General features: G+C 46.9%; 1 protein-coding gene across 3 annotated transcripts in view; it reads right to left on the bottom strand.

Moving 5' to 3' along the window:
* LOC138521307 (sodium channel protein type 4 subunit alpha-like) overlaps nt 1-17,961 on the bottom strand; it is a 3,496,387-nt gene that overhangs the window by 1,522,775 nt on the left and 1,955,651 nt on the right. For all 3 annotated transcript variants that reach the window (XM_069634046.1, XM_069634045.1, XM_069634044.1), the window contains one exon: nt 17,297-17,538. In XM_069634046.1, the coding sequence (XP_069490147.1) occupies nt 17,297-17,538 (242 nt within the window). The remainder of the gene's footprint in view (nt 1-17,296; nt 17,539-17,961) is intronic.

Raw genomic sequence — 17,961 nt, 5'->3', positions numbered from 1 at the left:
ACAGAAGCCCTCCAAAGTGGTGCCATTCTGTCTGGGTACCACAGGGGGTGTGGGAGGGGGTTTAGGCACCCTGGACCGAGTTGCCTTGCCAACTCAGGTCGCACTCTAGTGTGATTGGCCCAAGTGGTGAGCCACCCCGCTCACCACTTAGCATGTTTGAGTGACAGCTAGGCTGTATGAATGGGGGTTTGCTGCATAAAAGCAGGGTTTTTGGGACTGGTTCTTCAGAAGTCGCCACAGGACCTAAGAAGCCGAAGAGGGAGAAGCCGAGCCGACCTGCCAAGACGACACCACCGGTGAAGCCCTGCAGAATCGTCTCACCACTTTTTCCGACGACAGAGGAGATCTCCCGCCGGAGAGTCTTCTTCCCTTAACTGGTGGGGACAACCAGTTGCTGCCTTCTTTTCGCCGTCCCGAAGCATCTCGTAGCCGCCTTGCCTGTGCCAAGCACCCCGGCAACCGGGATACCACTTTTTACCTCAACCGCGAAAGAGGGGTAAAAATCCTTTGTGACCGGAGAACTCCACGGCTGGCCTCATCCCTGGTAGTGCAACGACCTGCAGCCTTCCTCCCCTTCGAGATCACCTCTTCCTCGGGACGACGCCGCGACTTGCACCCACTACCAGGAACGACTACCACCGCTGGAGGAATCTTTCCACTTTTAAAGGTACTGTGATCCGCCCGGCCTCCCTTGCCACCGATTGTACGGGGTAGATTTAGCCCTCGGCTCTCGAACCTGGGTAGGTCTGGGACACCCTAACTAAACTTTTCAGAACCATAGTAAAACCGTTTTCTACTCACCTGCAAAGACTTGTGACATTGTGTGATCTTGGGCACATTTTTTGCCTGGCTCCCTCTAACGCGGGCCCCGAACTAATTCCCCTTGTTCCACTATTGACTGTCTTTGCCAACCTTATGAGAAAAGTGTTTTACCTAACTGCTCTCTTTATTTCTGCCTTTTCCCTCCCTTTTGGTAACACTTGTTGGAGTACCATCTAACGTTAAGCGCTCACCTCTGGTTGGAAATAAGTGGTGTTAACTTAGAATTGTCCAACAAACGATTAGGGATGTACATATGAGTAATAGTAGCTGTGTTTGACTTTCTTATCTTTTCCAATGTGCTAGTGTAAGTTATGAATGTACCTTTAATAAATAAGTTTATACTTTGACACCTAGCTCTGGTCAGTGTTTGCTTGTGCTATTGTACCTCTGTACCTATTGTGTATCCTCTGTATACTGCCTAACTCTTCTTGAGGGAAGTCTGACTGCTCAGCCACAGCTACCACAGTGAATCTGTGCGGTGCAGGCTGCTACCAAGTGGGTTTACTGCCAACACCTGTAGTCTTAAATCTTTTGCAGTGGTCCCAGAGGGAACTGCACAGGTTTCTGCCTAACATGTGTGATCCTAGATAATTCTTCAAGAGCAATGTCCGATAACTTACTGTCCTCTGCTAGCTCCTGAATTGCTCGCTCATTGGAGTCCACACACTCTGCTATAGAAGACATTTCTTTGCTGAAGTCAGCCAGCAAGTGTCTAATTTCGGAGGTGAACGTAGTAAATTGTGCCTGGAGAGAAGCAGAGAATTCTTCCTGAAAATCCTGAAAGCTTTTAGTGAAATCTTTTATGGATGCTGCCATTTCTAAATCTGGATATGGCCAGAAATGACTATCACAGGTGGCTCTGTAGGTAATGTTGCCTTCGAGCACCTAGCCAGAAACATTTCCAGAGGATTAGGCTGTTTTAAATAAGGCTGTGTCTGCCCGACCGGGGTCTGCTTCTTCCTGCCTCCTTATAACTTGTATATATTCCCAGAAATTGAAGCAAAATGCCTAGGCAGCAGCTTCTAAATGGTAGCCAAAGAGTCTGTGTGCCGGATCCAAAGAAGCTACATAAATGAGGTGCAGCAGAAATCTGAATATCCTACCACTTCATGGTGTATGTCAATGCCTACTTGACACCCTTGTAAAAGCCGAGTGTGCTATCTTTGCCACCAAGGCGGAAGGACCATTCCATTGACCTGTGGTGTCCTTCAAAAGAGAAAGAAGACAACTTTTTCCCGTAAACAGCAGGACAAGGGCCATACACTACACCATCCATGCACCAAGCAATACCGCTGCAGCGCTTTGTCAGCACACTGTAAGGAACGCTGTTCGCTGAGCTTGTCCTTGCTTCCTGGAAACTGCTGTAAATACACAAGCTTCTAGTACCCCCCGGGCACGATCTGCTACAGGAGCCGCCTCCTTCCAGATAAATGCCAATTCACATGGAGGCCCTTGTCTTCTGAGATGCCCGGAGCTGACCAGACAACAGGAGAGAGATAAGGGTAAGACCGCCAGCACCCGTTCCCGGGCCGCTTAGCCCCAGGAACTCCCCACATGGCCACCTATGCACCGGACTAGCAGTCCCAGCAACCATCGCTCCAAGAGCTTACTGCTCAAGCAAACTCTACGCCGGTCAGCCTCGCTGCTACCCTTTCCTCAATCACGATTCGCATGCAGGTGGCACAGGCTGCTTGGATCTCAGCAAGTCCCGCCCGAAGGGACTTGTTGCAATTTTCAGCCTGGCCTACCATACCCAGCTCCGAGACCAGGCAGGACCGCGGGAACACAAAACAGCAAGCCATAATCCAAGCAGTTTGGGTATCAAGAGTCCCCACGTGGCTGTAGAAATGTCCCAGCATTCCACCAATCAAACTATAAAGGATTTCAGAATTTTTGCAACCGGAGCACACCACATGCACGTCTTCACCATGCGTCGCCCATCTTGGGATCGTCACTGGGAATCTTCGAGTGAGGCCTCAGAGGAGTTATAGCCAGAGCCGCTGGGTTTACAAAAGTTAGACTAGCCCCAGTGTCCCTGGTGGCAGTGGTATCTGTACTATCTACCAGTACACTATCCTTAAAATATCATTTAGTGTTGTCAGAGATGGATACATATTCATCAGAAACTTGCTGCTCCCAGTATCCAAGGAACACTAGAGTAACTTCTGCTCCAATATCCCATGGCAAGGAATCAGAAGTGAAGAATGCCCCTCTGAGTTTCTCTCCCTCATCATGGGGGAATGCCAGATTCACAGAATGGGCCCCCATGGTCTTACCCTTAGAGCTGGGACCGCCCTTCAAAGGTCTCTAGCTCTACAGGTAACACAACGTCCTGAGAATCTGTATATCTAGGAAGGCATACTGTGGCCAGATGCTTGCTTGGGATGGTGGGTCCCAGTACCCTTGCCAAAGTCTCCATGTGACTTATTTCTCTTAACAAGCTTTTTGTGGGCATCATGGGAATCAGATTCTTTAGGACTCCCACCCTCTTTCTTTTTCTTCTTTTTCCAATCCTCATGCTTACCAGAAGCGCTTTTGTCATTATGGGATATACTATGGGACACCCACAGATCAGCAGCAATGATCAGCCTCTTTAAATCTAACTGCTAAGAATCAGCCAAATGTTTTTTTGGCTCATGGAAAAAAAGAAACAACAATATGTTCCAGTATGACCAGGTTCATCATGCCTTCAAAAGTGGTTACCTTATGCCCTTCAACCCAAGTTCTTAAGAGAATAATTTATATAGGTGACTGAAGTGTCATTCTATTTTTTCATGGGGTCTCTAAACCTCTAAGTACTGGGCAGGAGTCTTCTCAAACTTTATGAGCAGAGCCTGCTTTAATGCTTCAAATTATTTTCCCTTAGACAATTCCATAACAGCACTGCAACCATTCTGGGGTAGTCTGTTGAAAGGCCAGGCAATTTTGTCGACTCATTCCTTTCTTGTACTTCACACCATCAACACACTATCCAAATCCTGCTACTTCCACCTCTGCACTACAAGGTGCCTTTTTCCATACCTCTCTTACCCTCACAAGTCACTGCAATCATTGCCATTATCCTCTTCTTCATTATTACGCAAACTCGTTATAGCGGGCACTCCCGCTTATCAACTCCAAAAGCAGCAATGAGTACACAACACGGCAGCTAGACTCCTCCTGGCCCTTGGCCCTAGAGAACACATCTCATGTCCCTCTCTGTCCTACACTGGCTCTCTGTCGGGTGAAGGGCCACACTCAAAGCCATGTGCATAACCCATGAGCACTACACAAAACAGACCCAGAATACCGCCAACTTAATCTCACCTGCTACCAACCCAACTGAAACCTGTCTAGCACATCACTACTCCTTGTGATCCCCCCCATTCAAATCGACAAGATTAAGGTGGTCCTCTTTCCTGGTCCAAGCCCCCTCAATCTGGAACTCAATTCCCAATAACATCCATCGCCTTGAGGACCACTTTGCCTTCATGAAGCCCCTTAAAATATGGCTTTTCTCCATTACCCCTGACAAATCCTGGCACCCTCACCAAGCAAACCCAGCCTCCCACAGAAAAAGAAAGAAGTCAGATCGAGGCGGTATCGAATGGCCCACTAGAGATTCACCAATGTATTGAACCTAGGTGTATCCATCAGAATAGCCAATTGATTCTAGTGATGAATGATGAGTGGTGCACTCCTGTGCATTTTAGAATGTAGCAATATTAAAACGAGGTGAATATTTAAGACTATAGCCAAAGCATTAAATCTAGATGGATATTTTAGAGTGTAACCAATGAATTGAATCTGCATGATTTTGAGAGTGTAGCCAATGCAATGATGTTAAGTGAATTTCAGAGCGTAGCCATGTATTGAATGTAGGCGAACATTAGTATGTAGCCAATGTATTGAATATAGGTGATTATTTAGAGTGTAGACAATGTATTGCATATAGGGAATATCAGAGTGCACCCAATGTATTAAAGCTAGTGCATCTAGAGTGTAGTCAAACTATTGAATCTAGGCGAACATTAATATGCAGCCATTGGAATCTAAACAAATATCAAGAGTGCAGCCAATGAACTGAATTTAGCTGAATATCAGAGTGTAGCCAATTGCAATAAGCATAAGTGCATTTTGAGTGTAACCAATGTAGTGGATCTAGGTGAATATTAGTATATTGCCAATGTATTGAATTGAATTTAGGTGACATCAGAGTGTAGCCAATGTACTGAATCTTAGACACTGTTAGAGTGCAGCCACTGTGTAGGCTGGCCATCCACCCACACGCATCTGCTATAATACACTACTTAAGATACATCACACAACACTCTTGCCATAAGAATGCAGCTATCCCCATGACAAAAGAACAAGTTACTTACCAACCGTAACATTCTTTCGATTGGATGTTCCTCCCACGTATTCCTCATTTTATGATAATCGTATCCCAGCTTCAGCTGCTTCGGAAAATGTTTTCACCAGGAGGCGCTGTGTTCGGTAACCACAGAGTGGAAGTCCCTCGAGGGCCGCCGTCAGGCATAGACGTCATCCGCTGCATAAAGGGCTCGAGCAGTGCCCGTTACCTAAATTCTGTTTTTACGGTGTTCATGGTCACATTAGCTGATCAGGCTTTAAGTCTTCAGGCTCTTAAGGAAGTCAGAGTGCAACTGGTGTAAACTGTACAGAGGGGTAGGATGGGAGGGTCGATGAGGAATACGTGGGAGAAACATCCAATCGAAAGAACATTACAGTTGGTAGGTAACTTGTTCTTCGAATGGATTGTGTCCTCCCAAATATTCCTCATCTTATGATGGACTCCCATAGCAGTGGTCATTTTGGAGGTGGGAGTACTAGGAATTTTAATTATGGACTGAATGAAGGACAGCTTTTGCAAATAGTCCTCCTTGGTATGAAGTAGAGTCCAAGCAGTAATGCTTTACAAAGGTGTGCATTGACGACCAGGTGGCCACAGCACAAATATTCTGCACCGGGATACCCCTCTGAAGGGCTGTGGACGTTGCCATGCCTCTGGTTGAATGAGCCCTTAATCCCTCTGGAGGCTCTTTCCCAGCTAGTTTATAGCATTCAGAGATTGTTAGAATTATCCACCTGGATAGAGTTTGTTTAGATACTGCAAGGCCCAATTTGTGCCCAGTATATCCAACAAATAGTTGGTCACATTGTCAGAGATGTGCCAATCTGGAAATATAGAAACTGAGAGCCCTTTTTGGGTCCAGTCTATGTAACCTTTCCTCTTCCTTACTAGAATGAGGTGGATGATAAAAGGAGGTAAGACAATCTTTTATGACAGATGAAAATCAGACCCAATTTTAGGCAAGAATGATGGCTTGACTTTTAAAATAACCTTGTCCCTATGGAAAATAGTGTGTAGAGGCTTACAAGACACTGCCTGCAACTCACTTACCCTGCGGGCTGATGTTATAGCCACTAACAGAATTGTTTTGAGAGTGAGCAGTCTTAATGGACAAGAATGTAAAGGCTCGAAAGGAGCACACATGAGACATTTTAAGACTAGATTTAAAGCCCAGATGGGCACCTGAAAAGGTGTTGGAGAGTATACATTTGTTAACCCTTTCAAGAATTGAATGACTAAAGGCATTTTAAAATAGGACACCTCTTCTGAGGAGCGCTTAAAGATAGATAGCGCTGCCAAGTAACCTTTTATCGTTCCAACTTGGAGCCCCACATTGGCTAGATGTAAGATAAAAGAAAGTACTGTTGGAGTATTACAAAGAAATGGATCTACATTCTTATCCCTGCACCAGTTACTAAACTTGTTCCAACGACACCGGTACAGGGATTTTGTTGCTGACCTTCTGGCCGGAAGCAAAATCTCCATTACGTCATCCGGGAGGTCCCATTCCTTATATCTTAGCCTCTCAGAAACCATGCGTAAAGGCTGAGTGTCTTGACCTCTGGATGGAGAACCCAACCTTCTTCTTGCGAGAGAAGATCCTGGGCCTCATTACAAATCGCCCGGTATGGAAACGGTGGCGGTAAACCCACCGCCACCGTTGTTTCCATGCCGGGCGATCACAACTCCTGCAGGCGGGAGGTGATGTTCCCGCCAGGTCTGATCTGGCGGGTTTAACACCGCCCGCCTGCAGGCGGACGAGGAAACACCGGCAGCATTACGAGATGCTGCCGGTGTTTCCATGATCCCCATTCTCATTGAGTTCCATAGGACTCAATGGGAATGGGGATTAACACCATTCCGCCTCCGTGATTCCAGGGAAACCGGGGTTGCAATGCCCCGGTAATTCCGGGAATCACGGAGGCGGAATGGTAATACGAGTCCGGCGGTAACCAGGCAGTTTTACCGCCTCGGTTACCGCCGGACTCGTAATGAGGCCCCCTCTCTTTGTGGAAGACGTATTGGAGGGCAGATGGACATGTCCAGAAGGTCCGGGTACAACATCCTCCTGGCCCAATCTGGGGCAATTAGGATCATGGTTTTCCTGAACTTTCTCAACCTCCTGATTACGTGAGGAATCACAGGGACTGGAGGAAATGCGTAAAGAAGTGGAAATACCCAGTGCACTACGAATGCGTCCCCTAGAGCTCCTCTTGGGGGAAATTCCCTTAAGCAATACAGTTTGTGCTTCCGGTTGGACCCGGTCACGAACAGATCCACTTGAGGGGTCCCCCAAGGGGCGAAAATCTCTTGAAGGACTTCCTGAGCTAGCTCCCATTCGTGGGAGACTGTGCTCTGCCTGCTCAGAGCGTCTGCCGACATGTTTAGCTCTCCGGCTAGGTGAACTGCCGATAGAGAGATTTCTATTTGCATTGCCCAGAACCAGAGCTGCATTGCCTCTCTACACAGTGGGAGTGATTCTACGCCTCCTCTTTTGTTGAGGTAGTACATGGCCACTGTGTTGTCCGTCACTATCAGGACATTCTTTCCCTGTACAGAGAGCAGAAAAGCCTTCAGCGCTAGTCTGATTGCTCTCAGCTCCAAAAGGTTGATATGTAGTTTGGACTCCGATGGAGACCAACGACCGCTGATTGTCAGATCGTTGGTGTGGGCTCCCCACCCGGTGAGTTAGGCATCCGCCACTACTGTTATCTCCGGCCATGGTTGCCAAAAAGGTTCCCCTTTGAGGATATTCTCCTTGCAAGCCCACCATAGGAGATCTTGAGCCACTTTGGTTGGGACTTGTAGAGGGTCTGACATCTCACCTGAAAACTGGGACTATTGAGTCCTGAGGGCCCACTGAAGGGATCTCATCCTCAATCTGGTCTCCGGCACCAGAAAAATGCAGGATGCCATGAGACCTAGCAACCTTAGAAAATCGAATGCCGGTAGAAGTTGGGCATTTTGAAATGTCATTACCATCTGCAGAATGTGGTGAGCTCTCTCCTCGGGAGGCGAGGCTTTCCCTGAGGAAGTGCCCAGGATTGCTCCGATGAATTGGAGTTTTTGGCTTGGAATCATTTGTGACTTCTTTTAATTGAGGGAGAAGCCCAGACTGTGTAAGAAGTGGCAGGTCAAGGCCAGATGTTCCTGGGCTCCTTCGGATGAACTTGCCCTGATTAGCCAGTCGTCCAGATAAGGGTAGACGTGAATCCCCCTTTTTCTGATACTCGCTGCCACCACCGCCATCAGTTTGGTGAAAACCCTCGGGCGGAGGTTAGCCCAAATGGTAGAACCCGAAACTGATATTGAGGACCACCAATTGCGAACCTCAGGTACTTTCTGTGCTTGAGATGGATTGGCACATGAAAGTAAGCATCCTGAAGGTCCAATGAAACCAGCCAGTCCTGAAGCTGAAGAGCCTGAAGGATCTGGGAAAGGGTCAACATCTTGAACTTGTCCTTCCTGAGGAACTTGTTCAAGCTTCTCAAGTCCAAGATGGGTCTCAATCATCTGTCCTTTTTGGGGATGAGAAAATAGGGGGAGTACCAGCCCTTGTTCCTCTCCGCTACAGGTACATGTCCTATTGCACCTTTCTCTAGCAGGGTTAAAATCTCCTGCACAAGGAACAGATCTGGAATTTTTACAGAGTTGGCTCCCGGTGGATGATCTTGAGGTCTTTGATGAAAAGGAAGACAGTAACCATGGGTCACTATCTCTAGTGCCCAGGCATCTGACGTAATGCCCCGCCATTCATCCAGATACCGAGTGATTCTGCTTCCCACCGGGGTTTTGTGGGTTAAGACCTCAAAGTGGCTTTGCAGAGGCTGCAGCAGTGGCTGAGGAGGTAGTAGCCGCTGCTGTGGCTGTTCTAGCACCTCTCCCTTTTCCACCACGAAAAGGTTTTCTTTGTTGGCCTCTGTGACTGGCCTGCCCCCTCCCTTTTCCAAAAGAGGAATAAAAATGAAAAGGGCGACTCTACCATGAAGATGAGCCTGCATAAGAGTGTTGTTGAGGTTGTCTTATAGCGGCGCTAGGTGATTTTGCTGCCGCTTTCGAGATCTGCAGCTTCTCCAAGCTCTCGTCCGACTTGCTGCCAAACAACCTCAAGCCGTCAAAGGGCATATTACGTAATCTAGACTGCAGATCAGGTGCAAAACCAGATTTTCTTAGCCATGCAAATCTGCGCAAGACCGTTCTAGAAGCCATGGACCCGCAGTATCCAATCCTGACTGAAGGCATTCCTCCATAGCCTCTTTACCATCCTTCAGTATAGCCAGGAAACCATTCCGTTCTTCACCTTTCGGGATGCGTTCAGCCGCTGAAGACATGCAGTCCCACAGGGTATAAGTAAATCTTACTATTGTGCAAGTGACATTAGTTCATTTCAGGGCCATGCTGCCCGAAGGAAAAGCTTTCCAGGCCCAAGCATCAACTTTTTTATCGTACCTGTCTGGCGGTATTGATGGGTAAGCTGATTGCCTAGTGGAGGTAGCAGCTTGAACAACAAGACTCTCGAGAGAGGGATGCTAGGATAAATACTCTGTGTCTGATAAGGCTGGCCTATATTTTGGTACTAGTTTTTATTTACTGCTGGAATCGAATCAGGATTATTCCAATTTGCCATTATCCTTTTTTGTAAAGCCTTATGGAATGGTAAAAAAGGATCTTTTAAGGGTCCCTCACTCAGGATGCCAGTCATGTAATCCTGGTCAAAATCCGGGGAAGCTGCTTTCCAACCTATAAAATCAATGAGCCTTCCCATAAGATTTCTACAACTGGGATCAGCATGATCTGTAGGGTCTGGTTTTTCAAAATCCACTTCAGGTGAAGTGTCTAAGCCACTGGCATTTTGTAGGCAATCATGAAGGTCTGTTATATTTGATTGTGGGTCCACTAGTTCTTCAGGGACCTCTGGCCCCATATCTGACTCCAGCGATTGTCAAGTTTTGGTTTCGACTTTGTCGTTGATGCCGATTCCTTTAGCCCCGATTAATGCACCAGAGGCTTAAACTTTGAGTGAGGTGTCAGGGAACTTTCCCGCGAAGACATTCTCAACTCTTTTTCAACCCTTGCATGTTTGGATCTTCATTTTCCTCTGTCACTTTTAGAGTGAGTAGAGGCATGATCACCACGTGGCAAATTTGAGGGGGTCTGGGCCGGTTTCTCGAATATTTTTAGCATCGAAGCCCTCAAGGCCTCCCATTTTTTGGGGGAATCATGCTTTGAAGGGTAAGTTACTCTCCTCATAGAAGAGGACAAGGAGGAAGAAGACTTATGACGTTGCTTTCTTGACTTTTTCATCGAAGACGAGGAAGACTTACTCCAGCGACTTTCCGATCTCAACCTCCTCGACTCGTGACGTGATTTTCTACTGGATTCATCCAAATCCTTTTGTCTTTTCGAAGACTTATATTTCTCCTCCCCCACCGCCAGCTTACCTCTGCGTTCCCTAAGAGTCTTATTTGACATGGCCTGACAGGTCCCGCAACTCATCAACCCAATGGTCTGGGCTGAGGCACCAGAGGCAATTCCGATGGGGGTCAGTAATAGACATCTTCCTGCCACACTTCATTCTTTTAACCCTGTCTTGGGTGTGGAGGGAGTTGAAGACGAAGACATTGTCGAAGAAATTCTTGATGCGCCGTTCGTAACACGAAGCAGTTGCAATAGGAAAAAACGAACTGAAATAACAGGTGCTGCTCAAGCCCTTTATGCAGCGGATGACATCGACGCCCGACGGCGGCCCTCAAGGGACTTCGACTCTGTGGTCTCTAACACAGCGCCCCCTGGTGAACATTTTTTCCGAAGCAGCTGAAGCTGGGATACGATTATCATAAAATGAGGAAAACATGGGAGGACACAATCCAATCGAAATGTGGTTTAGCTGCACGCAAAGCATTATGAGTCTCCTGTTCTTGCATACTCTCCTGACTACCTCTCGGCACCCATCCAGATGCCAGCTCAACATGGGTAGCTAGCTGGGACATGGCCACCCCCTCCTACGCCAGTACGATGGTACTGACTAAAATGCACACACGCATTCTAAACACCTCTGACAAATTTTCCACACCTAGACTTCAGTCCTCCAAGGGCGTTCAACCAACAGCGCGTTTGGCCCATACCAAGGGTAAAATGCGCTACACAAATGACAATTACATTACAATACAATACAAGCATACTCTAATTCAGTCAATCAATCTATAATGTTATTTTTCTCATCATAAACATTCAACAGATCCTTAAAGATCTTGTATCAGCGGAGGACCCCGTTCTGTTCACAAGCCCTCTGGAGAAAGCTCTAGGCACATTCAGCCTGGACAACTCCAGCTGGAAAGTTTAGTCCTTTTCTTTTACAATCTCATCTGACTCCATCTTTACCATAATATATTTGATTTCCATCACCTTGAGCCTAAGCCTATCCGTTTCCAAATCATATATAGATTAAGCATCACAAGTAGAAGTTGAGGATTGAGAAGTCCGCTCTTCAAATTCACTTGTGCCCTCTGTGGTTTCAAAAATAAAAGGACAATTACTACTGTTGGGCCCTGTCCCCATCATCATCTACACAACTAGCATCAGGTAAAGCCTTTTTCCTAGATTCCTGATGATCCATCCGTTTTGTGCTTGTTACCAGAAGTAGACAAACAATTAGCTGAACCCAACGTTTTCAATTATTTAACTTTTTGCAGAGCAAGAGTAGTATTAGTGAATGTTTCCATGATACACTATAGGTTATGTACCTTTGACAAGCCTAAAACATTTAAAGACTAGAGTTCTATGTACCAGAAACTATTTAATCACTCCAGTGGATTTACACTGAATGTCGTAAGACATTGCCCCACCACTGAACACCACAATGTTAAGATCGATTTCCAAAATCAACCCTTGGGGAGGCCAGCCTATTATGGTGAACAGGAAAGACACTGAACTGGAGTCTGGCCAAACCAAATCAAGGTAGGTAGCAGAGCAGTAAGGCTTAGACATAGGAGGGGTGTGAGAGTGGTCTAGGGCTACTATTAGACACACACAGAGCACTCCAATAATTCCATTTAGACAGAGAAGTAAACACATATACAATGATTTATTAGGCCTTTAAAATGCACAGTAAGCAATGAAACCTCTAGGTAAGTATTGTCACAGAAACTACCTTAAAATACACATATTCATCCACTCTAGTGAGAAGATAGAAAAGCATTTGATTGAAAACCAGTGCAATACAGATCAGTAATCCGATATGGAACACACAGTAGAAACACTTGAGCACAACACTAGAATAATTCCCTAACACTTACTAAATTGAACCTTTTGATGGATTGGGGCCTAGTTCCCTAAAATCATCAGTTCAGAAAAGATATACCTTAAGGTAGGTTTACTATAGGATTAGACTATGAAATGATATGATATGGCAATTGTAACGCGCCTATACACAAGTGTTTCAAGGCGCGACGAGGCAAGGAAGGGGAAACAGAGGGAGGACAGAGACAACGATCTTACTAGGCCAAGTGACATTGAGATTGCGCAAGTGCAGAGGTGCGGGGAGGGGAAAAGTGCCAGGGGAAAGGGGAGGTGGCAGTGTTGTACATTGGATCAAAACAAAAACAAGAAGTGCGGCCAGCAAGTGGCAGGTGCAAGGGTAAGGGCAGGCAGCAGGTGTCCCAAATTACAGATACAGATCCAAGTGCAAGGGTTTCCGGGAGGCAGTGCAGGTGTGCAACTGGGTGGGCAGGGACCTCGGCCTGAAATCAGAGGGTAGCCAGGTGACCAGTGCAGTATCAGACAGGAAATCAGCAGGGCAGAGGAAGAGAGAAGGCAGAAGCAAAGAGGAAGGTCTTGAGGTGCTCCAGAACCAAGATGGTTCTCCTCAAGTTTCAGAAAGGCAGGGAGGCTGTTCCAGAGGGAGGCCACAGCCGAAGAAAGAGATCTACCACCAACTTGTTGCTTGGAGAAGAGACTGACCCTAAAGGAATTGGAGGTGGAGGAGTGAAAAGCTTGAGTAGGAAGGTATTTATAAAGAGAGAGTTGGAGGTATTGAGGCCCCAGGCCCCAGAAGGCCTTGTGGACAATGCAGAGGGTCTGAACTTAATCCTTGCAGCCACTGGGAGCCAATGCAGAAATGGCAGTGCTGGAGAGATACGATCCCTGGGCTTGAGGCCATGGACAAGTCTTGCAGTCCTGTTCTGGACAAGTTGCAGAGGGCGGAGAGTAGAAGCAGGCAGATTTAGAAAGAAGCTATTGCAGTAGTAATAGTATAGAGAACCAGAACTTTAGAGACAGTGAGCTTCTGGGGGAAGGAGAGGAAAGGATGAATAACTCAGGAGGTGCAGTTGGTAGTTTGACTTTTTAGATGTGAGGAGGGTCGAAGATGACCCCAAGGTTCTTAGCCTCACAGGTGGGAGCAGGAAGAGGATCAAGGGAGGCCAGACAGAGAGTGACACGAAAGGAGGGTGCAGGTGTGCCGATGAGGAGAATCTGTGTCTTACTGGCATTAAGGCAGATATCGTTGGCGGCACACCACTCCTGGATAGCAGACAGACAGTCAGAGATGAGAGAAGGAGAAGAGGTGGCAGAGGGGAGCCTGTAAACAAGCTTTATGTCATCTGCATAGCACTGAAAGTTGGAGCAGAGAGTGGCAATGCGGTGGGCGAGAGGTGGCAGGTATTGGTTGAACAGCCAGGGAGAGAGTCTAGACCCCTGGGGAACACCACAGGTAGAGAGTGAGATAGAGGAAAGGAACGGCCCAAGTTGGACCTGGGCGGGTCGATCAGAGAGGACTGAGATCAGCCAGGCCAGGGCCTGATCGGTGATACCTAGGTTATCAAGGAGCCTATTGAGCAGGATGGCATGGTTACCCATGTCAAAGGCAGAAGAGAGATTGAGTAAGATGAGGACAGAGGGGAGATTAGAATCAAGGTTAGAGAGCAAGTCTTCACGGATGTTCAGAAGAGCAATTTCCGTGCTTCTGGCTGCTCTGAAGCCAGACTGATGGTCATGGAGACAACAAACAGATTCAGTTTGAAGATTAAGCTGGGAGATGGACAGCTTTTCCAGGGGTTAGCCCAGAAAAGGAGTGATGGAGATCGGGCGATAGTTAGCCAGGCGGTGCCAGAGCTCCAAAAGTTAGGAAAAGTTCAGGTAAGTAGCTCTCACCACACTAAGGAAGGCTAAGGCGAGCATCCCAGACTACACTAGATCATCACCAATTTGAATCAGGCAAGAGAGAGATAGGGCCAGGACTATATACCCATGTAACCCTATGGAGGGTCGGCGGGGAGGAAAAGGTATGGTAATGTACTCCCCCTTGCTCCAATCTCTCTAGAGATCACTTCAGAGGTTCTGGATTCTGCTAGGGACACGCCCTTCCGGTCAAGGGAGGCCCAGGGGTCACGGGTGCAGAGGTCACTTTCAGACACAGGATTTAATTTCAGTTGGATGCAGGACTGGAATCTTGGTTCCAGGGACTGTCCACCTGATGGCCCTTGCGACGAAAGAAAGAAGACATCTACAGAGCTGCCAACCTCAGGAGGCCTTGCAATGGGAGTCACCGCAGTCAGGAAGCGATAGGTGATCTTTGGTTGGAAAACAATGGAGTAGGCTAGGCACAACTTTCATTGTGACTAGAAGGCTGAACATGCAGGAGCAGGAAACTTGTAGCACAGGTTGAGCATCCTCCAACTTCCAAGGAGGGACTCAGAACAGCGACAACTGCAGCAAGGTAGCACAGGAGAGAGATGGTCAGTACTCTAGATGGTCAATGGCCCTTCCAAGGCTCAGCAGGCACGGATCCTCGAGCGGGGGTCAAGACTGGTTGTTCCCGCAGGCCCACAGTTAGCAGCACTGATGAGGGCCTTCTTGTGATGGGGACAGAGGAGCGGGGCTTCACGTGGACTTGGCTAGAGGCAATACTGGTCAGCTGCAATGGTCATTCTCAGGTCATCAGTGCAATGCATTTCTAAATAGGAATCTTGGCTCCAATGATGATCTGTAGGAGTCCTCCTGTTATCCAAGATTCGGACTGGAAGTGCTCCCAGGCCCGCCAATGGTAAGGATCTGCAGCATTCAAACTGGCAGTGGCTATCCAATCAGGGTTAGCCACTGGCCACACATTCTGCCCCACAACAAACACCATGTGACCAGGATGTGGACTAAGACCAGATAGTCCCAGCCCCTACATCTCATCTAGCCTCATACACAGACCACCACTTTGCCCGAGAAAGCAGAAGCTTTACCTAGGAATGGGCAATCCATTAATGCATGAGGGCAGGAAGAACGCCAAAGGACAACCTGGGTTAAAGGACAGGCGAAAATCTCTAGGGACAGCCATTTCAGAGTGCTAGTCAATCTTAGTCTACATTTGCATAATTGAAAAAGTGCATGAGTTAAAAGTTCAAAACAGAGTAGAAAAATATCCACTACCTCCAAGCCATCCTGACACGTTGCATTTGGAACCACAAAGATGAAAGAGAAAAAGTTTCAAGGATGCAAATTATCCTAACCACACTGTAAGGGGATCTGAGCAGCTTTAAAAATACAGGAAATTCACTAAGGGAGACAAAATGGGCCTCATTACAAGGTTGGCGGTGCGGGTGAAATCTGTGGGAATGCAGAGTTAATTCCATCACTGCTGCATTCCCGCCGCATTTCCTCACTTCTGAACTATGGGTTTGGCTGTAGGGGGTTGAATTTACCTCCAGCATTTACTGCGTCAGCCAAAATCCCCATGGAGCCCTATGGCCTCCAAAAACTGGTATTTATACTGTCATGCTGCCACTTGTAAACACTCGGGACCAAGTGGAAGTAACAGTAATTGAATTTGGTGGTTATTTGGTGAAATTACCGCACAATTACCACCAAATTCGTAATGAAGCCCATAGTCTTATGGACTGATCAGTTTCCCCATAAGAATAAGAAAAAGGCAAGGGAAGAAAAAGAAGGATTTACTTATCTCCAAAACCCAGGGTAAGCAGTCAAAACATGTCTCGGGAAGATAGCTCAGCAGCAATGTGTTCACCTTAGAAGCAAAACGACACAAAGCAACACAGGTTCGATTCCCGGGTCTGCGCTTAGAAACCTCTGGATATTAAGCGCGTTATAAATAACCTATCATATCATATCATAGTAAAAAGAAAGGGTGTCCCGTAAAAGTCTATGGAAGGAAAGTAACAAAAAGAAAATCTTTCCTAACAAAGTACATTATTGTGAGTAACGTCACATCGATATCACCCTGCTTGGTTCTTCAGCGCCTATCTCCTGGTGTCCCTATTCCCAGAAGTGTACATCGGGTCGACCCAACTTTATTTGATTCATGGTAGCTCCAGCAAACAAATCTTTACTTAAACCAAATAGACTAAGGAGGGGAGGAGGGGAGGGGGGTACTGGTGAGTAACGGCTCTTCAGCCCTAGGTTAGGGGCCAGAGAAAAGAGAGGGTCTTAACTGGGCCCTGAATGTTACCAGCTGGCAATGGAAATCCACCCACCCTCGGCACATATAGCTAATAGCACTCCAAGCATGTAAGCTGGGGTGTTAATAGCTTTTTTGTGGGTATTTGGCTCTGAGCAGTCAGTGCGCATCAGACTCCTTTAAAAAAATAACTACAAACAAACGTGGCCCCTACGGACATAAAAGGGGGGGGCAGGGAGATGGGAGCTTGGGGGTAGTGGAGTGTGTTGGGTTGAAGGAGTGAATAATGGGCAGTGCGGGAATGGAGAGGGTTGAAAAAATAGCGGCCGAGTGGGACACATCGGTGGACTGCATTGAAGACAGGTAAAGCATTCGTTCTTGTCCGCCTGATTGGCTAGCATCTCTTCCTCCGGTGCCAATTCCAATTATCAGAACATTGATATATATTTAGTAAACGTGTCTTCTTTACTTTATATGGTTTACTGTTTCAATACAATGCCTACACAAAAGGGTATTGGGGACCCCAAAACCCTTTGGGGAAGGTTACAGATCCAAGACCTCCAAAGGTTTCTCTGGCTGAGAAACAGAACAGCAGGCCACAAACTGCTAATTAAATCAAGCCCACTGCTGGCACTCAGAAGCAATGAAAATGTCAGATGTCTCACTACATAAATGTCACACAACAAAAAAAGAAATTCACAAAAATAGACATTTCATACCAGATTTCCAATGTTCAGCACGTGCTCAAACTGCGGCGTCATCGGGTAATGTTCCATGGCCATGAAGAGTGTGTTCAGCACGATGCAGATCGTAATTCCCAGGTCAACAAAGGGGTCCATCACCACAAACCTAACCATCCCTTTGAACTTCACATACAAGGCGCAGCAGTCCCAGATCAAAACTTTATGGGCAAACTTGTACCACCACGGGGGACACTTCTGCTGGGCTTCTTCTAACTCCGCTACACAAGTGCAAAAAAACAAAGAGACAAAGACAGAATTGGGAGTGAGCTTTCATGTTTCCCAAAATGGTCCACGTCTACGAGTACGCTCATGAAAATGTTTGCTGTTAAATATTACAATACAGTACCGGCTGTGGCACGCATTTCTCTGGTTTTCCATTCAGCAAATACACCTGAGCAATCCTCATTTGTGATTGATTGTACCCCAGCATGAACCGTTTCCAGTCGCTGTTTGACATCAACCAGAGCAGCAGCTCTAGAAGCGTAACTCTCAGGTTACATATTTACAGCTACCAGTCAGCGATTTAAGAGAATGAGCATTTAGGGTGCAATATGTCACTAGACAGGCCTGTCAGGAAGAACCACTAAATGTATTCGATAACATACGTAAGTCTTGATACATCAGTGGTAATGTTTGCATAG

This window comes from Ambystoma mexicanum, chromosome 13 (assembly GCF_040938575.1).
Source record: "Ambystoma mexicanum isolate Mex_15411 chromosome 13, UKY_AmexF1_1, whole genome shotgun sequence".
Classification (NCBI taxonomy): Eukaryota; Metazoa; Chordata; class Amphibia; order Caudata; family Ambystomatidae; genus Ambystoma; species Ambystoma mexicanum.
The sequence above is the reverse complement of the archived record's forward strand: the minus strand, read 5'-3'. Positions and strand labels throughout refer to the sequence as shown.